This window comes from Pectinophora gossypiella, chromosome 1 (assembly GCF_024362695.1).
Source record: "Pectinophora gossypiella chromosome 1, ilPecGoss1.1, whole genome shotgun sequence".
NCBI lineage: Eukaryota > Metazoa > Arthropoda > Insecta > Lepidoptera > Gelechiidae > Pectinophora > Pectinophora gossypiella.
The window spans coordinates 10,774,612-10,784,939 of record NC_065404.1 but is presented as its reverse complement, the minus strand read 5'-3'; the positions used below and the strand labels follow the sequence as shown (position 1 = coordinate 10,784,939).

At 35.5% G+C, this 10,328-nt stretch overlaps 4 protein-coding genes across 7 annotated transcripts; 3 read left to right on the top strand and 1 right to left on the bottom strand.

The window, feature by feature from the left end:
* The first annotated feature begins 100 nt into the window (after window positions 1–100).
* On the top strand, window positions 101–2,676 carry LOC126368254 (queuine tRNA-ribosyltransferase catalytic subunit). Of its 2 annotated transcripts, none has more exons than XM_050012152.1 (7): window positions 101–278; window positions 366–509; window positions 611–908; window positions 999–1,242; window positions 1,330–1,498; window positions 1,878–2,072; window positions 2,506–2,676. In XM_050012152.1, the coding sequence occupies exons 2-7, from the start codon at window positions 378–380 to the stop codon at window positions 2,659–2,661; spliced, it is 1,194 nt and encodes a 397-aa protein (XP_049868109.1). In that variant the 5' UTR covers window positions 101–278; window positions 366–377; the 3' UTR covers window positions 2,662–2,676. The 2 variants fall into 2 exon arrangements, with proteins under 2 accessions (XP_049868109.1, XP_049868115.1); XM_050012158.1 differs by having other exon boundaries at window positions 109–227.
* Window positions 2,677–2,706: 30 nt separating this feature from the next.
* Window positions 2,707–3,721, bottom strand: LOC126368279 (coiled-coil domain-containing protein 25). The gene is made up of 4 exons (XM_050012178.1): window positions 3,516–3,721; window positions 3,352–3,443; window positions 3,131–3,277; window positions 2,707–3,049 (listed from the first exon to the last, which is right to left on the bottom strand). The coding sequence occupies exons 1-4, from the start codon at window positions 3,586–3,588 to the stop codon at window positions 2,738–2,740; spliced, it is 624 nt and encodes a 207-aa protein (XP_049868135.1). The 5' UTR covers window positions 3,589–3,721; the 3' UTR covers window positions 2,707–2,737.
* A 191-nt stretch (window positions 3,722–3,912) lies between these two features.
* On the top strand, window positions 3,913–5,498 carry LOC126368288 (protein Dr1). Its single transcript, XM_050012187.1, has 3 exons — window positions 3,913–4,263; window positions 4,556–4,719; window positions 4,911–5,498. The coding sequence occupies exons 1-3, from the start codon at window positions 4,023–4,025 to the stop codon at window positions 5,055–5,057; spliced, it is 552 nt and encodes a 183-aa protein (XP_049868144.1). The 5' UTR covers window positions 3,913–4,022; the 3' UTR covers window positions 5,058–5,498.
* A 1,325-nt stretch (window positions 5,499–6,823) lies between these two features.
* Window positions 6,824–10,154, top strand: LOC126368575 (uncharacterized). Of its 3 annotated transcripts, none has more exons than XM_050012642.1 (7): window positions 6,824–7,332; window positions 7,728–7,883; window positions 8,099–8,299; window positions 8,512–8,581; window positions 9,156–9,298; window positions 9,908–9,938; window positions 10,010–10,154. In XM_050012642.1, the coding sequence occupies exons 1-7, from the start codon at window positions 7,258–7,260 to the stop codon at window positions 10,087–10,089; spliced, it is 756 nt and encodes a 251-aa protein (XP_049868599.1). In that variant the 5' UTR covers window positions 6,824–7,257; the 3' UTR covers window positions 10,090–10,154. The 3 variants fall into 3 exon arrangements, with proteins under 3 accessions (XP_049868599.1, XP_049868607.1, XP_049868590.1); XM_050012650.1 differs by having other exon boundaries at window positions 7,728–7,895; window positions 10,025–10,154; XM_050012633.1 differs by having other exon boundaries at window positions 7,728–7,895.
* Window positions 10,155–10,328: the final 174 nt, after the last annotated feature.

Below are 10,328 nucleotides of genomic sequence, written 5' to 3'. Positions count from 1 at the left end.
AAATCCGTTCTAAAAATAAGAAAAACCGATGTAACCGAATTGTGCGGCAACTCTACTTATGTACCTATACTTAAAAAAAAAAGTTTGACAGCTTTAGTTAGAAATTCGTGAAAATCTTGGTTGGATAGTTATAGTTCAAAGTTATAGTTACCTAGTAATTTGATTATTATTGAATTTGATTAATAAATATTAGCATTAAAAAAAAGTATTTTTAGATTATTACAAAATTAAGCATAAATTACAATACTTTTTGAAATATAACCGTAGCTGGGTACAAAGTTAGTACAGTCATAGTATTTATTGTACATCATTATTCTTTCAGATTTTATATAGTTTTCACATCATGAACGTTTGCATTTTTACAGCCAAAAGTGACAATGGGATTTAAGTCAGCAGCATTATCATTTAGTGTACAAGCAGAATGTAAAACGTCGAGGGCTCGGGCTGGGATAATGAAGTTACCTCATTACGAGGTTAGAACCCCTGTGTTTATGCCGGTAGGAACGCAGGTGAATTTCAGTCTCTCTATAAACGTTATATTTTCAACGAGTTTTCTACAAATGTTTTCCATTTTTACCCTTACCTGTGTACCAATCTATTTGTTTGCCAGGGTACAATGAAAGGACTGCTGCCAGACCAGCTGGAAAGTTTAGACTGTGAAATAATATTAGGGAACACATATCATTTAGGCAACCGACCTGGCACTGAGGTACTGAAGAAGGCTGGGGGCCTCCACAAGTTCATGGGATGGAATCGAGCACTCTTAACAGACTCTGGTGGCTTCCAAATGGTGTCTTTATTGAAGTTAGCAGAAATCACTGAGGAAGGTGTCAAATTCAGATCTCCCTATGATGATTCAGAGATAATGTTGACTCCAGAAAAATCTATTGAGATTCAAAATTGTATTGGTATGTAATTTAATATGAAAAGTAAATTCTGATAAAAATAGAGGTTTTTGTATCCAATTTTTACTATTTATGTTGTGAAACATATTTTAGGTGCAGACATCATAATGCAATTAGATGATGTAGTACAAACTACATTCCAAGACTATGACCGAATTAAAGAAGCAACTGAAAGAACTAGCCGGTGGCTGGACAGATGTTTGAGGGCTCACCGGAAACCCACAGAACAAAGCATTTTTCCTATAGTTCAAGGCTTGCTTAATTCAGATTTGAGAACACAGAGTGCGAGAGAACACATGACTAAAGAAGTAAATGGATTTGCTATCGGAGGATTGAGGTAAAATAGTCATTTTTTAAATAAATTTAATAATTTGGTTGAATCTGCCTAAAATAAATTTGAATTTATCTATTTTTTGTTCTTCAGTGGAGGAGAAGCAAAGGATGACTTCTGGCCTATGGTGAAACTTGGCACAGGAATCCTAGACAACAATAGACCAAGATACTTAATGGGTGTTGGACTAGCCATTGACTTAGTTGTTTGTGTTGCCCTGGGAGTAGACATGTTTGACTGTGTATTTCCCACAAGAACAGCTGTATGTATGATGACAAAATGTGACATTATTAAGGAAATTCCAGTAGTAAAACATTCTAATTCTTTGATTATAAATAAATTTATAAATGGATAAGTTAACAACTCAAATAGATATATATATGCAGCAAGATATATATTATTCAGTTACTATTAATAATTATTAATGCTGTAAGTTACCCGAAGAAAATAAAATAAAATGGGACCTTATCAATGCATATATAATAATATGTATTTGCTTAATCAATAAAAAATAAAGAAGCAGTGAATGTGTTATAAAATTATGTAAATTAAATCCAATTATTAAATAATTGGATAGACTGTCAAATATATCCATATGAAGCTAAAGTAACTTTGTGCAATAATAAAATAAATTGTTTCAGAGATTTGGATGTGCATTAATCAACACAGGTCAGCTAAACTTGAAGCAACAGAAATATGAAACAGATTTGAATCCCATTGACAGAGACTGTTCATGTTCTACCTGCAAAAACTACACTAGATCTTACTTACACTGCATTGTGACAGTTGAGACTGTCGCTTGCCATTTGATATCTGTCCACAACATTGCTTTCCAGGTGTGTTTTGACTTTCACACTTTCATTTGTTCAACTTCAACTTTATGGTTGTATGGCACCCAGTTTTCATTTGTTGCTTTTTATAGACATAATATTGACAGCCTTTGTGGTCTAATGGTTAACAAGCTTGCGGCTCATGGATCTGAAGGTTTGGGTTCGATCCCGATGGGGACATCTTTGGAGACTGTCTTTTGTTTGGTAAGGATATTGCAAGCTTGAATCACCTGATTGTCCGAAAATGTAAGATGATTCCATGTTTTGGAAGACACGTTACACTGTTGGTCCCGGCTATTACCCATAAAAAAACACCTACCAACCCCCCTCAGGTTAATTAGGCCTGTGCCCAGTAGTGGAACATACATATAGGCTGTTTGTTTTGTTATGATATCAAGTCATTATTGACAATATTAAATGTGTGTTTTATTCATTACAGATGCGCCTTATGAGGACAATGAGAGAAAATATTGAAAAAGGAACATTCCCTCAGTTTGTTCACAAGTTTGTAAACGACCTCTACCCTGATGGGAATTACCCTAATTGGGTTGTAAATTCATTAAATTCAGTTGGAATAAACATATATAAAAAGTGATTCTTTTTTTATTGATAAATAACTTAGCAAAATAAAAAGCAAACATATTTGTTAAAGGAACTTTATTAAGTTCCTTTCACATGAAGTCATCAGAATCATTTCCATCATAATTGGTAGTCATGTTCTCAGATTTCATTAGAGTGGAATAGCTTCGTAGTTCTGCTTCCTCTTTCTTCCGTTTTTCTTCTTCTTTTTCTTTTTCCTTCTTGTCTCTTAAGAGCTTCTTTTTATCTTCTCGCTCTAGGCGATCCCGTGTTTCTCTTTCTATTCTCAGATCTGGAAATGCTTCTTTCTTGGTTTTGTTCAACCTGTTTATGATGTCATTGCATCTTTTAGCTACTCTCACTTTTCTTACATCTTTGTCTTTGTGGAATGCTACTTGACCAACCTAAGTAAAACAATGTGATTAGTCTTAACAGTTACTGACAGAACATACATTTCTGTAAATAAAAGAAAATTAAATGCTTACCTCCATAGCTGGCGTCTTTTTCAAATTTGCCCACATAGTGTAAACAATATCAATGTCATTCATTTTATTGCCCATAATAGAGTTGGCCTTTACAAGTTGGCATGCATCATCCAGAACTGAATTAGGTATATCTTCTATAGTTTGTCCCTGTGAAATAATTCAATTCGGTTAGGAAACAGAAGGTAAACTTTATAATTTAAAAAGTTGAAGATTAAACTTACGGGTGCCAGACGTAAGTAGACGTGAGCTGATGAAACCTTGTCAACATGAAACCAAACATCCTCCGGCCAGCCCCATTTAATTAGGTCTTCGTCTGTAAATAATACTATTTTTATGCGAATAGTTCAATAAAGACTAACTGAAAAAATTAAAGTGAATTACACACTCTCATGTTTATCTGCTCCCATAAATAATGTAACAGGTGGAGAGACGACATTGCTTGTAAAGTAGAACACCATTGTTTATAACTAAATCTTAGTTCCTAAAATATTGGAGTCCCAAGTAGTTTTATTATAGCCTTTTTTACCAAGTTTTTCTCAAATCCTCCAATTATAACCTAAAAAATGGAAACGTCAAATCATTTTTTTTTTCTTTTTTAAAGGATTATGGCCTGGAACCAAGTCCTTGGGCCAGATTTTAATATCGATACCGTAGAGACATCGATACAGAAGACATCGATAAATAAAGGAAGACACCCATTCACCGTCCAGAACTACGGATAAGGCTGGTCTATTGCTGTTCTAAGCTGAGTCAGCTTAGCTGACGGTGACGTCTGTCATTTCTGACCTTTGTTTCTGACAAATTGATATAATCAACCTCGCTGTACGTTCATTTTCTCGATCGTGATCGTGTTGTTTATTTTTGTAAAAATAAATTAAAAAATTTCATAAGTATGGGAAGCCCAGAGAGAGAACTGTGCCCTCCGCCTTCAGAGGAAGATGAATTAACTCTTCCGAGAGCCAGCATTAATAAAATGATAAAAGAATTGGTACCGTCTGTTCGCGTCGCATTTGAATCCAGGGAGTTAATCTTAAATTGTTGTACGGAATTCATTCACCTGCTCAGTTCTGAAGCTAATGAAGTGTGCAACCAGAGCTGCAAAAAGACCATTAATGCTGAGCACGTCCTCACTGGTAAGTATACAGGGTGTAACGTATATATCTAAATAGTAATTATTAATTTTAATTTGCAACTCAGTTGCATCGCATCTACTCAATGCAAGATTGCAAGCCAAAATGCGTCGTATCTTTCGTTGTGCAATTTGTACACCTAGACTTTGGTTTTGTGTAAGTAAACTTCAAATCAGATTGTGATATAATATAAACGACATATTACCCTCTTACCCTTAGCTCTCAACATGCGTTCCGCTTCTATTAATTTCTCCTAGTCATCTCAGTCTTACAAAATAACATGCTTTTCATACAGCTCTGGTCAGACTAGGATTTGGTGACTACACTATAGAAGCAGAGGCTGTTCTCAAAGATTGCAAGGCAGTAGCAGCTAAAAGAAGAAGGCAGAGTACACGACTTGAGAATCTTGGCATACCAGAGGAAGAACTGTTAAGGCAACAACAAGAATTGTTCGCCAAGGTAAGATACAATACATTTGATTTTGCAAAAATTTGCTTTTTGAGCCTAATTCCAACTCCGGGGCTTTATGAAAATTAATGAAACAGTTAAATAAATCCATATCTATTTGTTTTGAATGTAACATCTTCATATAAGAAAGAAAGGAAATAGTTCTTAAACTATAAATTGATTATCTTATTTTCTACTTTCAGGCTCGTGAGGAGCAAGCGAAACAAGAACAACAGCAATGGTTACTTCTTCAGCAGCAAGGACTTAATGCTGAAGGAACACCACAACCATATGTCCCACCAACCATGGGACTTAAGACTGAAGATGAAGAAGATGATGATTACTCATAGATTTTACACCCAACCACAAAGGCTAAAGCACACCAAGCATGATGCAGCTTCAATTTGCATCTTAATTATTATATTAAAAAAAGAATTATTGAATTTTCACAAATTGCATTGTGTGATGTGCTGTAGCCCTTAGGATCTGAAAACTTCTTCAAAATTCCTCAGTTTGCTGTTTAGTAGTGGACATATTTTTAAGCAAAGAAAATATTTAAGTTTCAAATATTTTAAACTGAATAATTTATGGACACATTTGCCACTTGCAATCAATGGACATCAAACTATGATGTAGTAATACATAAACTATAAAATCTACTAACTGTATAAGATTGGCAGTATCATTCATGTAAATAACATATTTTTTCCATTAATTGAAGGAACTATATTCCTCAGTAAAATGATGTACCAACATATAAATATCACAATAAAACTTAAAAACCAAAGTGATTATGACACAATGTATTTTCTTTACTTACTACTACTAGCTACTAGTTCTGTTTATCTTCTAAATATATAAAAGGAGAAACTGACTGACTGACATATCAACGCACAGGCTAAACGGCTAAACATAGGCACTTGAAATTTGGAAGGGAAGCTTAGGTACCGTAGAGGTGCACTAAGAAAGGAATTCCCGAAATTCCCACGGGAACGGGAATTAGCGGGAAAAATCCTTCCACGCGAACGAAGTCGCGGGCAAAAGCTAGTAAATTATAATTAATAAAATAGATGATATTATATTATATAATTTTTGTATAAAATTCCATATGAATCATTAATGCTGTACCATTGAATGCAACCGGTCTGATGGGGGGGGAGTGATGTGGCGGACGCAATTAATTGACCAGCTAGTTCTGTCCACACCATTCAATAATCCTGAAATACACTATCAAAGTTTACACAGAGTTGCTCTATGACCTCACATACATTGAAATGTCTGTGATTTCACATACACATTTTGAATGAGTCAAAATGGCGGTTATATCGAAATGGGTCGTGTACTAGGTTCAAGATAAATTATGAAATTCTCATTGCTAAAAAAAGACAGATCTTAAACTAACGAAAAACATTTCGTTTTTTCTATTTAACTTTTTTATGAATTTTAATCAAGAAAAACGTAAGAATAAGTCCGACATTTTATCACGTTTTTCTATGACGTCACAGTAGTAGACGTCACAGTTTTCATACAAATTCCATAGTAATTTCGTGTTTTGACGTTTAGGAAAAAGTAACTGATTTGACTAGTTGGAAACTAGCCTATTGTACCTACTGTACTATTCAGTACCTATGCTTTAAACATTAGTACCTACCTCATTCCGAGGAAAGTTATAAGACATTCAAGGTACCCCCGCCATCTTGACAGTCAAATAGGCGGGTGTATTTCATTTTCTCGCTCTTTCTCCGACATACACACATTGTTGAGTAATTAGTAAAATCCCAAAGAATTGTACCTAATCTGTACTATTCAGTACCTATGCTTTAAGTCTGTATCTCCTTTAGGGGAAAGTTATAACGCAATCGATATATTGAGAGTCAAAATGGCAGATGTATTTTCATGTTTTTTCCCGGTATATAGTAAGTATAGGTACACTATAAAGTGGATTTTCCTGTAAAAAAAAATTTACTGAATATTTAATTATTTTCCGTACCATACTTTTGCGACAGAAAATTCCACTTCATATCAACTCTGAATCATCCCCCAAAATTTTCGTTACGATGTCACTAACAGCCTGTATTACTTATACGTACATACATGTAAGTACAGGGTACAGGGTGTTAGTGACATCGTAACGAAAACTTTGAGGGATGAATCAGACCATGATTCTAAGTTGATTTCAAGTCGAATGTTTCGTCGCAAAAGTATGGAACGAAAAATAATAAAAAAAAACACTTAAATTTTTATGAATTTTCCGACAGGAAATTCTACTTGTGATTAAGTCAGAATCATGGTATGTATAATACATAGTTCGAGTTATTAATTCTGGATCTTGTTAAGAGATGGCAGTTAAAATTTTGCGTCAAAAATAACCACGAGACCTGCCTGTATGAAGTTTTTATTTGACCCATATAAGTGAATGCAATGCCTAATCCATGATTATAGTGTTTGACATTTCGTTGTCAATGTAGATAGTGCATACATTGCATTTAATAATGCCATTTTATCATTTTTAATAGTAATCAAAATGACTTTCAAAATGTTATTTGCAATATGAACAACAACCCACACAAGAAATATAAAAGACCTAAGCAGAAAACCCAAGCGACAACGAACCCGGACCCGCCTGTAAATTATATATACTTCATAATATTAATAAACATTAGTGCTCATAAACTCACGCCTATAATCCCTAATAGAGTGCCTTACACAGCAATTTACGAACTTGAAACTACTTTTGTTATTGATGTCCTATGAGTTTAGCATGATATTTACACCATAGGGACATATTTCCAGGCCATCGCAATAGTAGGTATATAACTTACGTGCTATACCGGATAAGATCCTCTATTCGACGTCTTCGACATGTCTGGAATGATAGTCGCGTTTCCCCGAATGAAACATATTGAAATGCTTTTATAAAGTAAAATATCACTAAAGCTCGCGCATCCATTCCGATTCCGCACAAGTGGATGCGCAAATTAAGAACCACATTCTGCTAAATTGCGTTGTTTGTTATGCAGAAACCACTAAACCATAGAGATGATGGCAGGAGTGAGTGTCCGGAGCAGGTCTGCCCCCTGCAGGCCAAAGACTCCGAGTGGGTAGACATATTACAAAGCCCATTCCCAGACGCCCCGACGCCATCGAGCTCGAACGTAGTTGGCGACGACGAAGCGGTTCTACAACTTGTAAAACATTTCTATAAAAATATACAGCTATCTCCTTTTATAAATCCTAATGGTCTGTTATCTAGAATATTTGCTTAGGTATGTAACGTTCTTCCGAATGCAATGTTCGGTTCATCAACACTCTACACTAAGTAGTCACTCCATTTTGTTACAAGTACATACCCTAGTTTCTATGCCCCGTGATAACTACATTGCCCATTTAGGTAGAATGTGAAGACGGACCACAAATGAAACCCTTGGCTATCATGTTCCCTGGCCTGCTAGAAAGGGACCCACAGACACTCGAAGGAATGCTGACAAAGGCCATGTCAACTACGGAAGTAACTCGGCACTTAGTAGACTTAGGGGAAAAGGCAAATTTCACTTTCATGAAAAGAGCTAACAGGCTAATTCCTCGAGACAAGGTACACTTTTAAGTATATGAACTTGTTTACAAATATACAGGGTGTTAGTGACATATCGTAACGAATAGGTACTGAGGGGGATGATTCTAAGTTAATATCAAGTTGATTTTTCCGCCGCAAAATTCATGATGAAGTGACGATGTCACTAACACCCTGTATACTCAAATACGTAAATTTATAGTTATAATGGACAATGGAATATTTTTTTACAGCAATGGTTGGAAAGTCTAGCTGAAACCAGCAACTCACACTGCTCACTTGATTCTAGTTTCTTTGATAGCAGTACGTAAATAATTATAACATGATACATACATATTACTAGGTAAAATATACTGTAACGTTAGTGACATCGTAACGAATACTTATGGGGATGATTCAGACCATGATTCCGACGGAATTTTCCGTCGCAAAATTCAAGACTTTCTATTTTTTTTTCAATTCTATACTTTTGCGATGGAAAATTCCACTCCTCTTTATTAACTCGGGATAATGATCTCAATCATTCCCCTCAGTATTCGTTACGTTACGATGTCACTTACACTACGCCAGGAAGCCATAGAAGTACGTATTGGGTGTTAATGACACTGTAACGAATACTGAGAGACCCTCTCAGTCACTCATGGGAATGAGTCGGACCATGATTCTGAGTGGATATCAAGTGAAATTTCCTGTCGGAAAAATCGTGTTAATTTTAGCGTTTTCTTAAATAATTTTATATTCCATACTTTTGCGACGGAAAATTCCACTTGATATTAACTTGGAATCATGGTCTGAATCATCCCTCAAAACTTTCACTAATCATTAATACCCAGTAAGTATAATACTTAAGATACCAACTGATACGTATTTTGAACAGCTTCTTCTAGTGATTACACAGCTGACGGTGAAAACGTAGAGGACGATGCAAGGAAGATAAGAAGACGAAAAAAACTGTTCGTAGCCCGCGAGCCACCGTTGGGCAAAGGTTCTTCAACTACCAGAGAAAATTCTTCCCATAATGTATGTATACCGTAAAATCGGTAACGGCCTCCGTGGTCCAGTGGTTGAGCGTTGTGCTCACGATCCGGAGGTCCCGGGTTCGAATCCCGGTGGGGAAATGTCACAAAAATCACCTTGTGATCCCTAGTTTGGCTAGGACATTACAGGGTGATCACCTGATTTTCCGAAAGTAAGATGATCCGTGCTTCGGAAGGCACGTTAAGCCGTTGGTCCCAGTTACTACTTACTGATGTAAGTACGTAGTCGTTACATGAGTCATGTCAGGGGCCTATGGCGACTCAATAATAACCCTGACACCAGGGTTGATGAGGTTGGTTTTCCACCACACAACCTACACGATAAGAAGTCGAATCGGTAATCTTAGTCGTGTAATTCGCCTGAGATGTGCACAACCACAACTAATCAGAAAGGAACTCCAAGCTACTTTTGATACAAAGATAGCGATTCGTGAATCGTATAGTAAGATGATGAGACTATGTAAAACGCAAAATGTAGAATTTTATGTTATTTATGCACTCCCAGTCCAGCATAGAAGCAATTTATGGTAATAAGTGTTGTGTAACTTTTTATTTTTTTTCTAGAAATGTTGAATTGTTTTTTACCTTTCAGGCAATACATAATGGCAATCAAGTTGCGACGAGTAAGTTGATACATTAATGCTTACCTATTATCATATATTACGACTGTATTGTAACATCTAATTAAACAAAGATTTATATATTTTAGACGAAAAACATCTCAATTCGGAGAAACCTGTCGACACTATCAAAGCATGGAAAACTAAAAACTGAGGATGCAAATTATCTTGCAAATCTTAAATAATGAAGTTTGTTATAATAAATTATTTCCATCATTATATCTGTGTTATATTTTCAATTACAATATAATCAGTAAGATTTACAACAAAATATCCACAGTCTGTGTTAAGATGTAAGGCGTATGATGAGTTGTATAGCTGGAAAAGTCTCGACCCATAGGAGCTAATCTCGAATGATGTGGCTATATCACAGATTAGAAAATTCAAGGAGAA